The 23218-nt window shown below is 39.6% G+C and overlaps 2 protein-coding genes across 3 annotated transcripts in view; both read right to left on the reverse strand.

The window, feature by feature from the left end:
* The window catches only part of NELL1 (neural EGFL like 1), a 1045701-nt gene that overhangs the window by 346751 nt on the left and 675732 nt on the right, over positions 1-23218 (reverse strand). The window lies entirely within an intron of this gene.
* LOC105746248 (isocitrate dehydrogenase [NAD] subunit gamma, mitochondrial-like) lies at positions 9063-10518 on the reverse strand. Its single transcript, XM_012525648.3, has one exon. The coding sequence runs from the start codon at positions 10379-10381 to the stop codon at positions 9227-9229; it is 1155 nt and encodes a 384-aa protein (XP_012381102.1). The 5' UTR covers positions 10382-10518; the 3' UTR covers positions 9063-9226.

The raw sequence follows: 23218 nt of genomic DNA on the forward strand, positions 1-23218 counted from the left end.
TTTTTTTCCTCCCTCAAACAGTTTCTTCTTGTGCAAAATAAAGAGAACAGAGAGAACACCTGGTAATATGAAAGCATTTATAAGAAATTGAATTTAATGAAATTCCCTTTTCCTGACAAAAAAATGAAAAAAACACCCACCTTGTATTTTGGTATATACGGTATTTTCTCTCTCTTTTGTTGCAACATTCCTTCATTTACATTTATTTTACATGAACTAAATTTGGCATTAACTGTAGCAAACCAGATGCTTAAGCTGATCAGAGCCCAGACTAAAATCTTCATCAGTAGACACTGTTCTCATTCAGGCTCTATTGGTTTTAAACTGCATTTGCAAAATTGGTAACAAGACATTCCTTTTTTTTTTAATTGCCTATGTGAAGTTGAGGATTTTTTCCTGCCTCAAATATCTCTCCTTTCTATCTTCCTTGCTTACTTTGGAGCAAGCCCAGATAAAATACATGTGGCTTCCCATATCCGAATAAGTAAATTCATTTAGATGTGAAGAACACTGTATCACGTTCAGTTTCTATGTTATACAAGTTGTCAGGGAAACTCCAAGGACCAAGAGCCTTCCTTCAAAAAACTACCAGTTCTGTAATCAGCTTCCTGCAGAAATCACACACATTCCCAACTGAGCCTTTAATAATACAGTCCCCTTTTTGCGACCTCTGTAATGATCCAGAACTGGGTAAATTTCTTTAGATCTTCTTCTTATTTGCAAAATTCAGCATTTCTTTGTTTCTACTTCCTCTCATAATTTTAGTTATTCTTTCGTTTCAGTAGCATGTATAGAACATCTCTTTATAATGTCACTTTTCATGATTCTTTACTCCAAAGAAGTAATTTATTTACCATTTTTAAAACCTCATATCTCTTTAATATTTGATGTTTTGTTCAGGCACAAAATAGTCCCATTTCCCTAGAAATTCTCATTTTCAACCTGAGCTATCTAGGTAACCTAAAATTTTGAGAGACAACTTTAGTAATAGTGGTTAGATACTGGTGCCACCTGCTGGGTTCTAATCCTTGATTCACTACTCAACTATATGATTGACCTTGATTCACTACTCAACTATATGAGCAAATCAGTTAACTTTTCTATTCTTCAGTTTCTTCATCAATAAATGGGTTCATATGTAGATTAAATGAGTTAATATATATAAATCACTTAGAACAGTGCCTGGCACATAGCACATGCTCAGAAAATGTTAGCAATTATTTTTCCTGTAGATAACATCAGGAGGTAGCTGTGGTATGATGCAAAGAGAACTGAACCTGGAATCAGAAGACTTGAATCCTCACTCTGGCTCTACTACGTGCCAGCCGCAAAATTGAGGCAACTTACTTTGCCTCTCTGGGCTAGAGCTTCTGAAAAATGAGTGAGTTTCACTAATATTTCTTTAATTCTGTGAGGCTATAGGGTTATTTTAATGAGGAAAACATTGTTTCATGGCTAAAATCTAGTCCACTTTGACATGAAAGTATGAGAAAATCATAGTGCTTAAATCCTCACAATTACTAAAAGGCAGCACTGGTGCCAGGCTGTAAACGTTTGAACTCTGGCTTCATTGCCTGTTAGTGGTGTGATCTCAGGCAAATTTCTTTTGTTTTTTTTAAAGATTTATTTATTTATTAATTTCTCTCCCCTTCCCCCCCCCCCACCCCACCCCAGTTGTCTGTTCTCTGTGTCTATTTGCTGCATCTTGTTTCTTTTGTTCCCTTCTGTTGTTGCCAGTGGCACAGGAATCTGTTTCTTTTTGATTGTGTCATCTTGTTGTGTCAGTTCTTCGTGTGTGCGGCCCCATTCCTGGGCAGGCTGCACTTTCTTTCACACTGGGCAGCTCTCCTTATGGGGCACACTACTTACGCGTGGGGCTCCCCTATGAGGGGGACACCCCTGCGTGGCATGGCACTCCTTGCACGCATGAGCACTACGCATGGGCCAGCTCCACACAGGTCAAGGAAGCCTGGGGTTTGAACCGCGGACCTCCCATATGGTAGACGGATGCCCTAACCACTGGGCCAAGTCTGCTGCCTCAGGCAAATTTCTTAAACTCTTGTGCCTCAGTTTTCTCATCTGAAAAATTATGATTACAATAATAACTATATCATAGGATTTATACAAGGATTAAATAAATTCATAAATGCAAAGTAATTAGAAGAATGCTTAGCTCATAGTAAACACAATAAATTATTATAACTATCTTATTATTATATTTAATCCAATTTGGTATGCTTTTAACTAGTATATTTATGTGCAAGGCACTGTGCTGAGTAAGACAAGTCCAGAATATTGGCTAAAGTATGTTGCCTGTTCTCAAGGAACATATATTAGGACTCAAGCCAAGTAGATGAACAATCATTATAAGACAACATATGAAATGAAGGAGTTCATAAGTAGATTAGAGAATGAATGGAGGGAATAAATCTGGATGAGGGTAATCAGAGAACTTTTCATGGAAGAGGTAGTGCTTGAACTAGGCCTTAAATAAAGGATAGACTTGTAAAAAACATAGACCAAAAGGGATTGTTCCTGATGAGCAGAATCTTACATGCAAAGAAAAGAAAAAGTCATATTTAGGTAAAAGAATTTATCTAGATTGACTGGAACATATCTTGGAAAATAAGAGTTTCTAAGAGTGGAAATAGAGTATGGGCTAAAATTTTGGAGGGCCTTGCATGGACTCTAACTTCAGGAAAATTTTGAACATGTTTCCCTGGACCTAGTTACAAGAAGAATCTTCTAGTGGCTTTTAAATAATGCTCACTGTTTTCCCCCAAATCCAAAGATGTTCCCCAACAATATTTCTCAAGTCTGTTCTTGAGAAAAGCTGAGGTAAGAATGTTACAGCATTTTTCTATAAAAGCAAATCTGAGGATGGTGGTGGAAAGGAGTATGTGCCAAGTGATTCTGTATTAGCCAAAAGGGTACTGATACAAAATGCCAGAAATTGGTTGGTTTTTATAAAGGGTATTTATTTGGGGTAGGAGCTTACAGATATCAGGCCATAAAGCATAAGTTACTTCCCTCACCAAAGTCTATTTTCACGTGTTGGAGCAAGATGGCTGCCGACGTCTGTGAGGGTCAGGCTTCCTGGGTTCCTCTGGGCTCAGCTCCTGTTTTCTCCACAAGGATAGCTGTAGACTATGAGGCTCTCTAGGCTTTGCCTCTCTCCACAAGGTCAGCAGTAGACTATCAAGCAAACATCTCTGTCTCTTTCCCTGGGGCTCCAGCTTAAGTCCTCAGCATCAAACTCCAACATCAAAACTCCAACATTAAGAACCTGCAACTCTGTCCTTTGCCATGCCTTTTATCTGTGAGTCCCCACCCACGAAGGTGTGGGGACTCAGTGCCCTAATGACATGGCCCAATTAAAGCCCTAATCATAACTCAGTCAGGGCCAGGTGCAGATCAGATAATCCATTATGTATTTTTGGAATTCATAACCATATCAAACTGCTATAGATACTATCTAGTTGCCCAGTTTTGTATTGGTCTTTAATCCTATCAGAACTTGAGACTAATGAGACAACTTTTTAATAGCCTTTGAGAAGATAAGAGAGCAGAAGAAATGAAATGGAATATAGAGAATCAACATAAGGTACATTATGGAGGCAGAATTGGCAGATGTTAAAATTTGATAAGATATAGGAAAGTGAAGTCAAGGATAATAATAATGATTAAGCAATGCTAATATGGTAAGAATTTTTAGTACACTATCTGTGTGGTAGATAGGGTTTCCAAAACAATACTTCCCATCTGTGGCAGTTTGATATTATTTATGAATTTCAAAAATATATTTTATTATATTCTTTAACTGGTCTATTCCTCTAAGTGTGATACCCTTTAATTATTTAGATTCAGCTGAGATGTCTTTGATTAAATTATATTAAGATTAGGGTTTTGATTTGGCCACATCAGTAGGGTGTTGAGTCCCTGTCAACTTGGTGGGAGGACACTCACACAGAAAAAGACCTGGAAGAGGAAGAGAGACTGCTCATTAGACAATGCAGAGGCCCTGGGAAAAGTTGACCCTGATAGTCTACAGCTGACCTTAGGAAGAGACTAGAGCAGCTAAGCCTGGAAAGAAGTGAGCCCTGGGAAGAGAGAGAAGCCTTATGCCAGCCCAGAGCTGAGATCAGAAGAAGCTGGGACATAGAGCCTTAGGAGGAAGAAGGAAGGCTGAACCCTGCAGACATTGCCCACCATCTTGCTTTAACATATGGCAACCGATTTTGAATGAGGAAGTACCTCTTATGGTACCTTGAGTTGGACTCTTTAGGGCCTTGTGACTGTAAGTTACCACCCCAAATAAATACCCTTTATAAAAACCAACTGATTCCTGGTACTCTGCATCAGCACCCCTTTGGCTGACTAATTCACCATCCCACATACCTCTTTGCAATGTGACCTATATACATTCCACTAAAAAATGGAGTTTATTTACCCTCCCTTTGAATCTATACTGACCCTGTTGTCTGTTTTGACCAATAGAATATAGTAGAAATATTAGTGAGTGAATACTTTCTAAGATTGGGCACTAAGAGATCTACAGACTTGGTCTTTGTTTCTTAGAACACAGCTTCTTGGAACCCAGGAGCCATGCTGTGAGGAAGCCAAATCAGCCAGTTGGGATGACCCCTGTGGTGGAGAATTGAGGCCGCTGGCTGACAGCCACCAGCACCAACTTCTAGCCATATGAATGAAACCATATTGGGTCTTCCCACCAATGCTACTTCCCTAGCTGATGAGAAGAACCACCTTATCAATCTACAGAATTAAGACAAATAATCACTTATTATTTTAGCCCACTAAGTTTTGGTGTAGTTTATTATGCAGTGATAAACAACAAAAACAATCTAATTTTCCCAACAATTCTATGAAGGTAGGGAATAACTTTTATTTTATTGTTAAACTGGAGATCAGTGAGGTTAAACCATTGTGACACAGTTTCTAAGTGGCAGAGTTTGGAGGAAACAAGCAGGAACCTGAGACACTAAGTGATTAGTAGGGCAATTAACCAAAATTGAGTAAAAATGCGAAGTTCTAGAGAAAAGATTCAGACAACCTGTAGATATTATTTATTTTAATACTAGGATAGTACACAAAGCTCTGGGTAAAGTGATAAAGCCTAAGATGAAATTGCCATATAAATGCAGCACAGAAATCTTCTCTGGAAACAGAGGCAACCTGCAACCACCTGTTTTACTGCTGAGGGCTTTAATGTTCTTTAGAGAGGAGCAATCTTGTAAAAACGGCTCATAGACTGAAGTCAGACAGGAATTTTTTACACTAGATTAGTTCTTCCAGTGCCCCACTCCTACTATAAGTGCAGGGAACTCTTTTATTTCCCTCCCTCCCTCTTTTCCTCCTTCCCTTCCATAAATATTTAGAGTGAATGTGAAGAGCCCTAGGCTATGATGATATAATGATGAATGACTCTAGCACTTCTGTTGCCTAGAAATGCACTGTATAGTAAAGGCAATGGGAAGTATAATGATAAGGACTGTGTGGGGGTGCTGTGTGTTTCTTCATAAATAACCTGGGCTGTGTGTTTAATCTAAATGTGTTCATTCAAGCTTACCTGGAACGTGGAGGATATGTGTTAATTCAAACTTACCGTGAAAGTATGTGTTAATTCAAAACCTATCTAACACTCAGATAAAACACTTAAAACTCTAAGAAACTAACATAAAGTCCTTTTGCATATAAGCACCATTTAACTCCCCACTCCTACATCCTCTGTGTAAAAGGAACCCAAGGGAAGCAGACTTGGCCCAGTGGATAGGGCATCCACCTACTACATGGGAGGTCTGTGGTTCAAACCCTGGGCCTTAATGACCCGTGTGGAGCTGGCCCACGTGCAGTGCTGATGCGGGCAAAGAGTGCCCTGCCATGCAGGGGTGTTCCCTGCATAGGGGAGCCCCATGCACAAGGAGTGTGCCCCATAAGGAAAGTCACCCAGCATGAAAGAAAGTGCAGCCTGCCCAAGAATGGCGCCACACACACAGAGAGCTGATGCAGCAAGATGACACAACAAAAAGAAACAGATTTCCAGTGCCGCTGATAAGGATAGACACGGTCACAGAAGAACTCACAGTGAATGGACACAGACAGACAACTGGAGGGGTGGAGGAGAAGGGGAGAGAAATAAATTAAAAAAAAAAAAAAAGGAACCCAAAAATCCTAGTCGGGGCTTGGTTTTTATTAGGACAGGAGTCCACCAAGTCCAACCCATTCATAATAAATCTTCCTTCTCAGCTTCTCATGTCCTGGCCTTCAATACCATGTACATCCAACTTCTCTCACTCCACAACAATAAAACAAGCAAACAAACAAGCAAACGAGCAATCACAACCACAGAATAAATACTGTGCAGGGTATGTAGTGTCTAGGGGCACTGGGAGAGTTGTACCCCTCAGTCTCCAAGGGGGTGAGCAGAGAGTTAGTCAGGGAAGGCTTCCCAAAGGATGTGATCATTAGGTTGAATCCCCTAGAATGATAAGGAGTTAAGCTCCTGAAGGGGAGAGGAAAAAAGACCATGTGTAAATACCTGAACCAGAGGGAGCAGATGACTCCTTCATGTTTCGTGGATTGGATTGGGGCATTATCTTTACCTAGGCACCGGGGGAATAGAAATGGTGAGCCTGCAGAATGAAGTTGAGGCCAGAACATGTGAAGTCTTTCATGCTATGCTATGAAGCTGACTTTGTCTTAAGGATAAAGAGAAGCTATTCAATGGGAGGTTTTAAGTAGGTAAGTGACATGATCCTATTCACCTTTCAGAAAGATCATGCTGTGTATACTGTAGAAAATGGATTGAAACTAGAAAAACTATAGACTGGATATAATATTGCATTAATGGAATTGGGAAGTTGTTAAGAGATACCAGTGATGAGAAAGGCTAAGTCCAACAGTGAGAAAAGAGATGCCAGTGAGAAAGGAGAGAGATAGCTGGATTAAAAATAAAACAAAACAATGAGGGAATAAGACTTGATAAATAAGCAGATATGATTTACTCCCCTAGTTGAAAGATGATTGCAAATTTATAATATTATATTTAATTAATGTAATTCATCCAGTTCTCTTCAGAACTAGCCTTTGAAATGTACTTAATGGATAATAATGAATATAATAATTTCTAAAATACGCTAACCATTTACCATGTGACAAGCACAGTGCTATAAGTTTTATGTGTATTTTCACATTCAATCTTCCCAAAAACCTGTGGGGTAGGTACAGTTATCGTCTCACTTAACAGATAAGAAAAATGAGGCAGCATCAGGCATATCACAGATTGATTAATTAATTGATTCAACATGCATGTATTATGCATGGCACCAGCCATTATGCTAGGGGTGATAGAGGACAAGGAAGAAAAATACATGGTATTTGCCCTAGAGACATTCACAGCTAAAGGATTAAAAGTGATATGTAAATAAAAATTCCACCCCAGTGTACTAAGAGTCATCATAGCATTCTAGACTAAGAGCTCTGGTAGGATTCCAGGGAATCCTCAGTGAAACTTCAGCTCAAATGCACCAATCAGCATAAACTGCCAGTATTCTCCTTTGTTAAATGGCAGCTAACAGTTGAGACACTGCCTGCTGATGACTGGCTGTGTCATGACTAAATTATCCCAGGCATGAGATGAAGGGTTAGTGTAGGGAAGGGTGGAGGTGGGGAATAGTGCAGGCCAGTCCTGCTCCATGTTCCAGTACAGTCCTGAAACCATGTACCTGGTGCAGGTCTAGATCTTCCCAGAGGAGGGAGCCATATGGCCACTAGGCAGTTCTGGACAATGATATGTCTAATGTCCAATAAAGGGACCACCATGCTTATTTTATCATTGCCTATTCCCTACTTGCCTTACTCTTCAAGAAAGACTTTTACGCAGGGCTGATTTGGTCCTTTCATCTTCAGTCTAAATTCCTACAAACTTACTCTAGTTTTCAGTTTCCCATAAACTTGGTTCTGACTACACAAAATTAAAATAGGTGAGATCAAGGAAATTGATTGAAAGCATCTTAGAGGCCATAAGGAAATTTTCATGGGCTGAGTGCCATTAACTTGTCATGAACCATGGCAGGTCCAATGGTTACAGGTGAGACACAGAGTTTTCCAAAACATTACCAAGGATTCACTCACTCTTTCTCTTAATCTCACTTCTAACTGGAGGTCATTCTTGCCAAAAATGCTACTATAAGTTTTTATATCATTGCTTTTCTCTTCCTACTCAAATAAAAACAATTTCCAAGTGCCAATAAAATTATTTTTGTTTGTGTATCTTTTGAGGACAAAAACAAAATGTACTCCCAACTAAGACCTTAAATAATACTGTAAATAGAATATTTATAATGAAATGACAATAAGTACTTAAAGTAGCTCAGCATCTTTTGCTTCCTTATGTATTACATAGTCTTTCTTTGAAAGAGAGATTAAAAGAAAATAAACCATGAAAGTCTGCAAAGAACTGAGCATGGAGATTACAGTCCATGGTTATATTTGTATAGCAGAGAATTGGCACCCAGTGCCTCTTAACTGGGAATTTGACCTCTAGACTCTTGAACCCAACTGGGAGGAATCCAAGAGTGCCCTTTCTAGGAGAGCTGCAGTGCCAAGGATGTCCATATGTGAAACAGAACATCAGGAAAAAAGCGTAGCATAAATGTCATAAACAAGACCATGGGAAAAGATGCGATTATCCAGGAGGCAGCGGAAGTATCCTGTACTATCTCAGCTTTATGGTACCCTATTTATTTTTAAAGTTACAATGTATACTTTGTAAGTGAAGTTTATTACATTAATTAACTCATTAACAACCTCTAGAGAGAAGCCAGACTTATCTGTAGGCTGGTTTGCTGAATTTTAATGACCCAGATAAAAAGAAAAGCAGTGTGCCAGGTTCTGGGAAGGCTCTAGTACTCCACAAACAGATTTGATATATTCAGGGTATTACATCACATCTTTAGTTCATTTACAACACAATAGTTGGACTAACTTAAACAAGCAATGTTTACGGCATTTTCATTTAACAGGAAAAAAAAAATCAGTCTTGATTCACTAACCCCCTTTCCAAATTGGGGCAGAAGCTGGTTTATTCTGAGGTACACACTAGCCAGATGGCAGGGGTTGCTAGGGAGAGAGAGAAGGGAAAAGGAAGCTAAAGAGTGGAATAGGGAGAACTTTTGGAAACAGCTTAGCCTCCAAGCCACTGACAGTTTTAGATATGGATGTTATTCATGATGTCTTGCATGACTTCCATTGTGGTACTCTGGCCCCCAATGTCTGGGGTATGGACATTTTTATTGTCTATGGATGTCAAGACTGCATTGCGAATGGAGGTAGCATAGGAATGGAGCTTGAGGTAGTCCAGCATAAGACAACTTGCCAACAGCATGGCAGCAGGGTTGACAACACTGTTATTGGCTAGGTTCGTGTCTGTTTGCACTGCAGCTGTTTCAAACATTGCATGCGCGTAGCCATAGTTGGCTCCTGGCACAAGACCTGACCCCCCAACCAATCCTGTGCAGATTTTGTTGACAACGCTGCCATAAAGATTTGGCAAAACCATGACATCAAACTGCTGGGGCGTGGATACTAGCTGCATAGCAGTATTGTCCACAGTCATGTTCTCAAAGGCAATCTGCGGATATTGGGATGCCACTTCCTTACAGCACTGGAGGAAGAGGCCATCTCCCAGCTTCATGACACTGGCTTTGTGCACAGCTGTCACTTTCTTGCGCCCCATCTTCTGGGCCAGCTGGAAGGCATATTCAGCGATGCGTAAAGAATTGGCCTTAGTAATGATCTTTAGGCTCTCTACCACTCCTCTCACACTCTCGTACTCCAGGTTGCTGTACTCACCCTCCGTGTTTTCCCTGACAATAATGATATCTATGCCATTGTGCCTGGTCACCACACCTGGCAGATTCTTACAATGGATGACATTGGCATAGAGATCTAGGGTACGAATCATGTTGTAATGGGATATGCGATATTGTGGCAGATTATGGTCAATTTCAAAGGTGCCTTTCAAGGCCACACGATTTCGACGGATGGACATGATGGCATTCTTTATGTCCTCATCACTAGAAGTGGAGTTCACCTTCACCTCCTCAAAGTCCACAGGTACACGTGCATAACTGAACAGAGCCTTGACATGCACTATAAGTTCAGGCGCAACTCCCTCCCCAGGAATCAGAGTCACCGTGTGCCTCCCACCATATGTGGGTGATGGAAGAATTGTTTGATGAGAAGAGATGCTCCTCAAGGATGTCTCATAGCCAAATAAAATCTCCCAAGGATGGCCAAGAATGGGACATGGGAAAATTGTCTTCAAAGTACCTCTGGCAGCTGTCAGCATCTTCAGCACCATAGTTACTATCTAGATTTATTTTAATTTAAGTAAAAATGTCTGCTCTTACTCTTGAATTAAACCAGCTTTCTTTGGTAGAATTCTAGGTTCATAATTCTATCCTAGGTCACAGTTGGAAATTCTTTCTTTGTATTCTCTTTTGGCCAGACATTCTGCTGTAGAGAGGGAGAGAAGTAGATGGGGGGGATGTGATACGTAATAGTGTTATTTCGTAGGAAGCGTATATGTTTTGGAGTTGGATAATAACTTATTGGACACTTTTAACATGGCAAGTTCTATATGAATTGCTTTTTATATATATAGTCATTTAATTTTCATATCAATGCTTTCAGGTAAATATCATTATTCTTATTTAAATGACAAAACCAAAGCTTTAAGAATTAGAATAACTTTCCCAAAGTCACAGCACTATTAAATAGGGAGAAAAGCCTCCTCTAGACATTCCCCAAAATATGTTCCTAACCATTATGCTCTTCTGCTCCCCAGGTTTAAATTATTGTTCAATTGCTTATTAACTGTGTGATATTAGACATTGAATTTAAACTTTCTTTGACTCAGTTTTCTGAGTCAGTCTTCTATAAAATGGGAATGGTAAATACTAGCTTCTTGAAAATTCAGTGAGAGGAGTATAAAAGCCCAAGCAATTCCTGGCACACGATACTCAATAAATAGTAACATGTATATACCATATATACCCAAATACACCCAAATGTGTATATGTACACACACACTCATACACTCAAATATGCAATAAACAATTTTTCTTCCCAGTTTCATCTAGCTCTCTGGAAACTGTATTATGATATTAATACAAATTTAGTTCACTAGATTTTTAAGGTGGAATTTCAATACCTGGGCACCACTAATAATAAGACATTTTTTATAGAAACTTTTTCAGGAATCTTTTGTTATTTATTTATTTATTTATTTATTTGAGGTTTTGGCTCCCAGAGCTAGTATGCAGGAAGCTGGCACTCAACCACCAAGTTACACCAGCAACCCGAGTTGGTTTTTTTGTTCATTTTCTTATTTATGTTGTTAGGAGGTGCTGAGGATGGAACTCAGGACATTGTACATTGGAAGCAGGTATTCAACCACATGAGCTACATCCACTTCCCTGGATTTTTTTTTTCAAAGATTTATTTTTATTTCTTTTTCTCCCCTTCCCCGCTCCCCCAGTTATCTTCTTTCTGTGTCCATTCACTGTGTATTCTTCTGTGTCTGCTTGTATTCTTGTCAGTGGCACCAGGAATCTGTGTCTCTTTTTGTTGTATCATCTTGCTGTGTCAGCTCTCCGTGTGTGCGGTGCCACTCCTGGGCAGGCTGCACTTTTTTCGCGGGGCAGCTCTCCTTACAAGGTACACTCCTTGCGCATGGGGCTCCCCTATGTGGGGGACACCCCTACATGGCATGGCACTTCTTGTGCACATCAGCACTGTATATGGGCCAACTCACCACATCGATCAGGAGGCCCTGGGTTTGAACCCTGGACCTCCCATGTGGTAGGCGGATGCTCTATCCGTTGAGCCAAGTTTACTTCCCTGTTTAACTTTTAATGAATTTCTTTGAAGCATCATTCACATTTTAAAATTTTCTCCATTTTAGATTTATATTTCAACAAGTTTCAAACAATTCATACTCCATGTGACCACTACCATAATCAAGATATATAATCTTTCCATCATGGCCTACATTTTCCTTCTGCTTCTGCCTTGGCAATGCCCCCCACACTATCAGCCCAGGTAATGCCTGAGCTACTTTCTATCAATATAGATTAAATTTTATCTTTTATAGATTTTCATATATACAGAATCTTGTGAATACCTTCTGCTCAGCATGCTTGTTTCCAACAGTCATCAACATTGTTGTGGTCATCAGTAGTTAGCTCTTTTTTATTTTTATTATCGTTAACTTTATTAGAAACTACCAAATGATTTTCCAAAATGATTGTACCATTTTAACATGCCCACTAGCAAAGTAAGAGGGTAATAGCTACTCGACATCATCCCCAATGCTTGATATTATCAGTATTTTTTATTTTAATCATTCTAATAGGGTGTTGTGTTATCTCATCCTGTTTTTTATTTGTATTTCCCTTCTTGACTATAGTCAACATTTTTAACACATTCTCCTGAATCAGCAGCTAAAAGTATTCATTTCTGATATTTCTAGAAATGAACCAGTTAACTCTCAAGAGCAGGAAACCCTTCCAAAAGTATACAAGTGGTGCCATTTAATTGAAAATTAAGTATTTACTTAAATATAAATTCATCACGGTCATGTTCTTATTGAAATTTCAGGGATCGAGTTTTCTGAGGCCGGTTAGTACTTGGTAAGAGAAGGTGGTGACTTATTTATGAAGTTTTCCAAAGGGCTGTTCTTAAAATCCAATGAGATGGGAATCAGATTTGGCTCAACTAATAGAGCATCTGCCTACAACATGGGAGTTTCAGGATTCACACCCAGGGCCTCCTGACCCATGTGGTGAGCTGGCACATGTGCAGTGCTGATGCGTTCAAGGACTGCCATGCCACGTGCCATGCCCCTACACAGGGGACACCCCACGTGCAAGGAGTATGCCCCGTAGGAGAGCCACCCTGAGTGAAAAAAGCGCAGCCTGCCCAGGAATGGTGCCGCACACAAGGAGAGCTGACGTAGCAAGGTGACACAACAAAAAGAGACACAGATTCCCGGTGCCACTGACAAGAATGCAAGCAGACACAGAAGAACACGCAGCAAATGGACACAGAAAGCAGGCAATGAGGGCAGGGGGGAAGGGGAGAGAAAGAAATTAAAGGAAAAAAAAAAGAAAAATCCAAGGAGATGAAAGATATTAAAGTAATAATGGCTTCCATTTATAGAACACTCACCACATATAAGGTACTATGCCAGATATTTTACCTATATCAGCATAATTCATCTCCATTTAACAGATCTAGAAACTGAGGCTATCAGAGAGCCAATGAAGTCATGCTGTTGTGAATGAACAGGTAAATGGTAACAGGAGACAAGGCATTTCTAGGTATTTGAGCCCTAGGCCAATGCTTCTCAAACTTGATCACCCGGCAACTTCCTGAAATGCAAATTCTGATTTAGTAGTTCGGGGGGAGGGGCAGCAGTTCTGAATTTCTAATGAGCTCCCTAGTGATGCAGAAGCAACAGGCCCATCTACCACATTTTGATTAGCAAGAGCCTTCCCTTGACCTCCTCATAAAGAAGGTGTAGTCAGGGGGAGGCCAGCATTTGGTTACTTAGAGGCAGCTTGCTGGAAAAAAAGAAAGGAAGAAGCAATGCTCCCTCTTTGTTTCAGTTTTCTTGGCTGCTCAAGCAAATACTACATGCTGGGTTGGCTTAAACAATGGGAGTTTATTAGCACACAGTTTTGAGGCTAAGAGAAAGTCCAAATCAAGGCATCACCAGGGCGATGGTTTCTTCCCAAAGACTAGCATTTTGGGGCTGGCTCCCAGTGATCCTTGGTCCTGTGCGTCTGTATTACATGGTAATGCACATGGTGGCCTCCCCTGGTCCCTCCCTTGTCTTCTGGGTTCCAGTGATGTTCAGGATCTTGCTTCACATGACTTACTTTCTGTCTGAATTCCATTCGGTTTATAAGGGACTCTAGCAATAGGATTAAGATCCAGTCTGATTGGATTAGACCACATCTTAACTGAAGTAACTTCATAGAAAGTCCTACTTACAATGGGCTCACACCTGCAGGAATGGATTAAGTTTAAAAGTATGTTTTGTCTGGGGGGTTGGTATATACAGCTCAAACTACTACACTCCTTCTAAAAACTGGTATCAAAAAGCTGTAGACTAGGCGGCAGACTTGGCCCAGTGGTTAGGGCATCTGTCTACCACATGGGAGGTCCACAGTTCAAGCCCCGGGCCTCCTTGACCCATGTGGAGCTGGTCCACACACAGTGCTGATGTGTGCAAGGAGTGCCCTGCCATGCAGGGGTGTCCCCCGCATAGGGGAGCCCCACGCACAAGGAGTGCGCCCCGCAAGGAGAGCTGCCCAGCATGAAAGAAAGTGCAGCCTGCCCAGGAATGGTGCCGCACACACAGAGAACTGACACAACAAGATGACGCAACAAAAAGAAACACAGATTCCCATGCCGCTGACAACAACAGAAGCAGGCGAAGAACACGCAGCAAATAGACTAGAAGCCACTTGGGTACCTGGTTTCCACTTAATAGGATATATAAGGCAACTGATAGCTTAGCTACCAACAATATCAGACAGACACTAGAGAAGATGATGATACCAGGAGAGAAAGCCAGCATAAAATGACCTGGATGGACCAAGACATGCAAATTTGTTTCTACCAATGTAGAATTACCTAAGTAGACACCCCACTCTTTCCCTAACACAGGAGCATATAATCTTTTAAACATGTGTATGAAGAAGGAAGGAAGCCCTGAGACAGATTCTAAACTGGACAATGGCTGAGATTTTATTATTCAGATTGATCTATAAACATCCCTGGACAACAGAAAATATTTTTAACCACAATGCAACAAAAATAAGATAATGCTATGCAGTTATAAAAATGTTTCCATCTATTTGAGTCACAACAGTTCAACCAAGTCTATTGTAAAAGTGATGCTAGACAGTAAAAAGGGTTTACGCAAGAGAGAGTCATCGTCAGACTTGCATTCTAAAATTGATCTTTTGAAAGCAGTTTGGTAGTTAAATGATAAGGTGACTGGCCCAGTGACAGGGAGGACAATTAAAAGGCTATGACTGTGGTTTTTAAAAAATGGCCCTTGGATCACTAACATCAACCTCAGCATCACAGGGACCTGGATAGAAACACAAATTCTTGAAATTATTGCAAGACATATTGAATCAGAAAGGCCAGAAAAAGGACCCAACAATCAGTATTTTTAAATTTTCTCCAGATGATTCTAATGCATGCTGAAATTTAAAGCACTGGCTATGAAATTATCCCAGTTGGAAATGATGAACAGTTAAACTAAGACAAAGGCAATGAGGAACAAAGAAATACTTTCAGAGATATTTAGGGGATAAAATAAAAAGGATTAGGCTATTGATCTAGGAAACATTGGATGTTATCCTTAATGTTTTTAAGGACTGGGTAAATAATGATGCAATCAATGAAAACGTTTAAAAAAAAGAGTAGGTTGGTTAAGTGGGCGAATATTTTGGTTTGCCAAAGAGCTGCCAATGCAAATTAACAGAAATGTGTTGACTTTTGAAGGGTAGTTTTATGTGGGGAAAAAGCTTAAAGTTCCAAGGCCATGAAAAGTCCAACACAAGGCACCATAAGATGTGTTTTCTCACCAAGGTCAGTCAGCTGCCCAGGGCTGAGGCAAATGGGAGGCAATCCCTGCCTGGTCTCTGCCTTCCCCTCCAGTCTTCCTCTCATAGGCTTAGCTGCTCCACTTTCTTCCCAGTTTCAGTGGCATAGGTCTTTTCTCTTACCAGCTTCTCTACATCAGTCTTGGCCTGTTCCACTCTCTTCCCAAGTTCAGCTGTAAGCTATCAGGCATTTAGCAGGGCTGTTCTCCACCTGACCTCTTCTGTGGGTCCAGTCTTTTGGGGGCTTCATGCTTAAGTGATCCTCTAGTCCTTTCTCTTACATGAAAGGATTAAATATGGCAGTTCCCTTTTTCAAAACTCTAACTATATGAGTGAGTCTTCTTCTGTGTTTCCATCTATATCAGACCCAGCAAGAGGGTGGAGAGTCATACCTCACTGACTTAGTTCAGTCAAAAGCCCTAAGGTGGGAAGCAGGTGTGGCTCAAGTGATAGACCGTCTGGCTACCATATGACAGGGTCCAGAGTTAGATACCCAGGACCTCCTGATCTGTAGGGTGAGCTGGCTCACGCACAGAGCTGCCACAAGCAAGGAGTGCCATACCACGTGCCATGCACAAGGAGTGTGCCCTGCAAGGAGAGCCACCCCATGAGAAAAATCACAGCCTGCCCAGGAGTGGTGCCACACACATGGAGAGCTGACGCAGCAAGATGACGCAACAAAAAAGAGACGCAGTTTCCCGGTATTGCCAAGGTTGCAAGCAGACATAGAACACACAGTGAATGGACACAGAGAGCAGACAATGGTGGGGGGCGGATGGGAAGGGGAGAGAAATAAATAAATCTTGAAAAAAAAAGCCCTAAAATTATCTTATTGAGTAATCTAATCAAAGTTTCCTCAACTGGACCTAACACAATCAAAGGGTATCATACCCAGAAGAAGAGATTAGTTTACAAACATAATCTTTCTCTCATTGGGATTCATAAAATAATCTCAAACTGCCACAGGGAATAAGATTGAAAAAGTTCAGTTTTAGACATGATGTGTTTTGAGACATGTAGGACATATTAATACACATGAAGTTGCCCAGGGAGTGGCTTAATAAATGAATCTGCAGCTCCAGAGAAAGGATCGAGGGCAATGATAGAGATTCAGCAGTCATCAGCATATGAGAAGAGAGTCATCCTCACAGGAGTACATGAAATAGCCTAGAGTAAAGGTTCTCAACCATTTTCTGCTGTGACAGATAGTGAATGACATTCATATGAAACACACTCCCAGGAGTGCACTCAGATTATAATGAAAACAAAACACAAATACAAAAAACAGGAGTTGGCCCAATGAAGTAAAGATCTCCCAGATTATTTTTATATATCATATTCATAAAAACAGTTTACTATCAAATGATTAGTGATATCATCTATTTAATAATCTCAGAACATGTCATTTTATGAGGAAAAATATATGTGGCTAAGATAATAAAAAAGATCAAATCCAAATCCCTAGACGCAATAAGAAAATCAAGTATGTACTAATAAAAATTAAGCAAAAATAATTCCTAATTTTTGGTTAAAAGGTATAACACATATTATTTATATTTATCCATGATGTCACTATAAATAGTATTATTGCACATGTCATTTGGATTGTCATCATATTACCTTTGATTTGGATATTGTAACTATAACCTCATTCTCAATTCTATGCTATACAGATAAGTTTCATATACATGCTTTCTTCCTTTCTTTTCCTTATTAAAAATGTATCCATGGGTAAAAGTAGAGAAACATAACTATAAATCTACTATTTAAAGATTATAATAGTTCATAATAGATATAACAATTAATGACACATCAATACCTATAGTTCTTTGGAGGCTTTCAGCAAATATATAATAGTTCTGAATAATGAGCAGTTCACTTCCAGTTAACTCTAACTCCATTTTTTTCCCATACAAGTGAGCACATTCTGTTGAAATGCAAACAAGAGAGTGTGACTTTCATGGTAACTTTAAGGTAGCTCTAATTGAAAAAATCAATACTTCACAAAAGCTTATAACTTAATTCTTATGAATGAGTAGTTTTGGCATGTCATGACCAATTGTGACACTATACTATGTCATGACACTAAAGGTAAAAAAGTACTGGGCTATAAAAATGGACATGCTAAAAAGAAAAAGTACTGGGCTATAAAGAAGAATGTAGAGAGAGCACAGGAAGATGCTGAAACTAAAACTGGAGATCATTACTATTTAAATTAATAGCTGTTAGAGGAGGATGAACTAAAGAAGAAATGATGTTGGTGGTAGTAGAAGAATGGAGTCAGAAGAGTGTCATAGAAGCCAAGTTAAGGGAAACGTTCAAGAAATGAGTCCTCAAAAGTGTCAATACTCTGCTGACAGGTTAAGTAAAATTAAAAGTGAAATTAGACGTGTCAATGATTGAATCACTGACAAGCTCCATGAAGCCTTGGATATTAGCAGTTGAGAGCATGGGCTCTAGAGGCAAACTTCTTCCATGTATGGACTCTGTAAACTTTGGTAAATTATATAATCTCTTCAGAACTTATATTCTAGCAGGGTAGACAGTAGAAAATCAATCTATCAATCAATCAATAAATAAGGAAGCAAACAAGCAACAAACAAATTATTTGATGTTTTAAGGCCAGAAAGGAAAAGTCCTATAAAAATAAATTTAAAGCTGGCTTCCTTCAAGGAACTTGCCAAATGGGTCCTAAGTGACCCAGACGGGCATGGAAGTGCAAAGGATGTACTGACTGGCTACCTTGGCCAGGACAGTTAGGAAATGGACTTCAGTAGAATCTTTTAAAAAAAGCAGACTTGGCCCAATGGATAGGGCATCCACGGACCTCCTTGACCCATGTGGAGCTGGTCCATATGCAGTGCTGTTGCACACAAGGAGTGCCGTGCCATGCAGGGGCGTCCCCCGCATAGGGGAGCCCCACGCGCAAGGAGTGCGCCCTGTAAGGAGAGCCACCCAGTGCGAGAAAAAGTACAGCCTGCCTAGGAATGGTGCCGCACACACAGAGAGCTGACACAACAAGATGATGCAACAAAAAGAAACACAGATTCCTGTGCTGCTGACAACAGAAGCGGACAAAGAAGACGCGGCAAACAGACACAGAGAACAGACAACGGGGGGGGGGGAAGGGGAGAGAAATAAAATAAATAAATAAATAAATAAATCTTAAATAAATCTTAAATAAAAAAGAAAGAATGAAAAAAGAACATTAGAAAAGGAGTTGGTGAAATATAAATGAGGACAAGACAAATGAAAACCTCAGTAAAAGGATTGGAAGATAAAATTGAGAAATCCCCAGATACTAGATGAAAATGACAAAAAAATAAAAAGAGAAAAAATAGGAAAATTAGAGTACTAGGAAGTTTAGCATCAAAATAACTTGAGGTCCAGAAAGACAAAGGGGAGACAAAGGAGATAGGGTGAAAGAGTATGGAACAAGGCACCAAAGCCATGGTTTAAGAACATTTACACACCTACAAGCAAAGAACATCTAGATTGAAAAGGTCCACTGAGTGTCCAGCAAAATGAAATCTATGCCACATAATCATGAAATTTAAAAGAATGTATTTCAAAACAGGACACAAAAAGATATAAAATTAAAAAGGCATTGGACTTCTCAAAATCCAAACAGGAAGCTAGAAGACAATGAAATAAGGCCTTCAAAATTCTGAGGAAAATGATTCACAACCTAAAATATAGTACTTTTTCAATTTTTCATTCAAGGATGAGGGTAAAATTTATTTATTTATAAATATGTATATTTTTCTTACTATGTGCCAGATTGTTTTCCTAAGCAATTTATAAATCCAGAAATTTCTGTGTATAGATGGGCCATTAAATGCATGCATTTGCTTTTGTTTTGTATCTGTTACAATTAAATTGATATCTTTAATTAATGTAATATTTAATAACTAATTTCATTTTATAAAAGTAAGACTTTTCAGAGATACAACATCTCAAAATTTATTCTTCCATGTACCCTTTCTCACATAACTAATGGAGAACTTGTTTCACCTAGCTAGAACAAGGAACAGTAAGCACAGTATATAGGCCCAGGGAGCTCTCACCCCAGGAAGACACAAAAGGTATCCTCAGAATCACAGTAAAGAGAGATTCAAAGAACATAAGCTTTGCAGCAAGCCGAGAGATCAACCATCTTTTTGGGGAAGACAAATTCAAGAAAATGAAAGGGTTAATATGTTTGAGGTATTACAACTGATGAGAGTTGGAAGATAAATTATGATAAATCCACTGTAAATAAGGCAACAAGATGTATAAACTAGTTGATTATTAACTGCAAAGTGAACAGAGTTGTGCAAATGAAATCATGACTGCATGATTAAGTTATCAATAACTTAATATTTATTAGTATATCCTTAAATACATAGTCATAATATTTACTATGTAACTACGCACAATATGTAATAGGCACAATAACATAAACACAGAATGAGATTTCCTCTGGAAGCCAGGAGAAGGGCCGGATATTCTCCAGGGGCCTTATTATTGGTCCTCCTGGGGGATTTATGGGTGGAAAAATCAATCAAAACAGCAAACAGCTGGGACTCCTCCCCTGCCCTTAGGAAAGGGGTGGAATAATTAATGGTTTGAAAAGCAGGTGCAAAGGCCAAACTCCCTCTTGCACTCTCTTGCCTTCACCCTGTCCCAGTGTCTGTCCATGTGCCTGTTCCTGCTATATATGCCCTACTCTTGCTGTTTTCCCCCTGCCATGATTGCCATATAAGTAAAACTTGAGCATTTATAATTTATAATGGGAAATTTTAGTCTGTAAATCAGCCTGTTTTATCACTCTTCAGCCCCTTCCTCTCTACCTGGGACCCATGATCTGTTATTTTCTCCCATTTCTCTTCTCTCCCTACCTTAATAAATTTATTGGCCTAACTAACTCGACATGTTCTTGAAATTCATTTCTACACCATAGTCAAGAACCTAGACAAAATCCAGTTACATATTGATCTGTCCTCCTATATTTTGTTATTGTGTGGGTCTCCACTCCCTGGGACAACACCCCTTGACCACTTTAGTATATTCATATTCTATAGAGGCATGGCCCAGGTGCACCCCTCCCCACACATCCCCCCGCACCAGTGATCCTCCCCTGCCTCAGGTGTGATGCTTCTGCAATCCAAAACTTCCCCCAAAACAAAGCCCCCCAAAATCCCAAATAATAATATTATATAAAGTACAAAAAATAAATTTTTTCATTGTCTTTTCACCATAAGATCTGTTGTCTTTTATGTACAGTGATGGTTTCTTCTGTATGTTACCCCACTGTTTTTTTGTTTTGTTTTGTTTTTTGATCTTCAAAGAAGCTTTAGGTTACAGAAAAGTCACATAAAAAATATCGGGGATTCACATACATCCAGCCCCCTCTCCCTCTGCTACTATCCCCTATGAATGACATTTTACATGTATATGGTATGTTTGTTACAACTGATGTACAAATATTGAAGCATTGCTACTAACCATGGTCAATGGTTTACATTATGGTTTACATTTTGCAATGTATGCTTAGATTTTAACAAAATTTAAAATGTCTGTATCTGTCATTGCAAGATAATGCAGAACAATTCCAATGCCCTAAAAATGCCCTGTGTTCCATCTATTCTAGTTTTCCCTCCCCTCCCCTCAGAACCTACGGTAACCACTAAATTTCAATTTTTGAAGAATAAGATTCATGGTTACTTGCAATAATATTGAGGGTTGACATATTGGTCTGTTTTTTTTAATTAGGCATTGCTTTTGTTTTCAAGAGATTCTTGCCCCTCTAATTGAGAACTTAGTAGGACTCCCCAGGATGGGACTTTAATATTTTCTTATTATAGGGAATTGAAACAGGGATCTAGTGTATTTGAAGCAGGCATTCCTCCACTGAGCTGTACCTACTCCACAGGTTAAGAAAGTTTCTGAAAGCTTATCTCCTCTCCCCTTTTCCCTCAGTCCAACTGGGCTTCTAACAGCTTGCTGGCTTTTTCTCCTGGCTTCCTTCTTTCCTGAGCTGGTTGCACCTGTCATCCGCCTACCTCCGAGTTGACCTACTTGACCTACTTCCTCTCTCTCCCAGGACATCTGAGTGTCACAGCTTGCCCGATATGATTCCCCTCCCCTTTCCCTGAGGCCATATCAGTGCTGTCTGGGGTCTTTCTGGAGATTCAAAGGGAGGTCAGCTGGCCAAATGCACTGAAGAGAAGGCATTCTCTACCCTCTTCTACCCAGGAAGGAGAAAGATCTTTCTCCACTCAGTTGGTTGCAGTGAGTCAGGTTTATACTGAAGCTGTTTGCCTTGAGGGTGGGGGTATATGTGCCATTCCCAGCCACAAGGGCAAGTAACTCACAGTTGTCATTTGACCTCTTCATCTTCTGTCCCTCTCCCTCCTGGATGATGCGCAGCACTCTCCTAGTCTGCAGATCCTCAAAGCAACTCCCTCGGGTGGCTTTTTGACCTCCTCTCCAATGTTTTTGTGAGAGATGAGCCCTGCCTACCTACTTTGAAGCCATCTTCCCATAAGCCCTGAGACTCTTCCTTCTTTATCTGGAGGGTGGTGAAGGGGAGGTAGCACACGGAGAGATATAAAAGGACAGAAGAGGAAAAGCAGCATGGCATAGTGGAAAGAACATGAGCTTAGGGTGAATAGACTTGACTTTAAATCTTTGGCTAAATTTATGTGAGTTATTAATCCTCTCGCACCTCAACTTCCTTATTTATAAAATGGTTAGAATAACATGTACCTCATATTCACATGTTGCAGATTAAATGAGATAATGTGCTGTCCAAAATAGGACCTTGTATGTGATGCCCTGCGGAGGCTGTTTTCCTTCTTTAATGGAGAGTATTTGTATGAAGGGCATGGGGAGGCTGGAAGGTAATCTGCTTGAGAAATATTTTTAGATTTGTATAACTTGCATTATTATATCTGCTTTGTAATATCGTCTGGAGGTAAACCAGTTGACTTTCGAAAAATAGCTGGTTTTTGGAACACTCCTCAAACTTCCAGGTTTTGCAATTTTTATAATAATTCTACTGTAATAATTGGGTCATTTGACTTAACAAGTGTGGAATGTCCTTTATAGAGTAATGAGTTTGGGGTTAATTGAAATTTGGGCTTTTTGAGAAAACTGATGGTACTCATGGTATATGGTTGTTTCGAGTTTCGGTCAACTGTTGTGAAATGTGAGTGTTTGTGTGTGTTATATTGAATTAAATATTGAGTTAGGTCTAATAAGTATAATTTCATTGATTCAGTCATCCATTTATTATTAACACACTGATTCTTTTGAATTATTCTGGCTAAAAGAAAGTTTTCAACATATAGAGCAGTTGAAGAAAAACATCGTAATTAAATCTATGACTAGTTCTCGGATGCCCTGAATCATTCTAGATAGGAAGAGGGGATTTTGAGTGGCATAGTCAAGGCCCTGGAAAAAAGAAATTTATTTAATAGAGTTGTTCATGTGACTGTAAAATTTACTTAGAAGAAGAGATAAAAGAC

Source organism: Dasypus novemcinctus, chromosome 10 (assembly GCF_030445035.2).
Source record: "Dasypus novemcinctus isolate mDasNov1 chromosome 10, mDasNov1.1.hap2, whole genome shotgun sequence".
In the NCBI taxonomy this organism is placed as follows: Eukaryota; Metazoa; Chordata; class Mammalia; order Cingulata; family Dasypodidae; genus Dasypus; species Dasypus novemcinctus.

Bases quoted from the DNA above. Each gene is read 5' to 3' on its own strand.
- LOC105746248 (XM_012525648.3), bottom strand. From the start codon at position 10,381: ATGGTGCTGAAGATGCTGACAGCTGCCAGAGGTACTTTGAAGACAATT.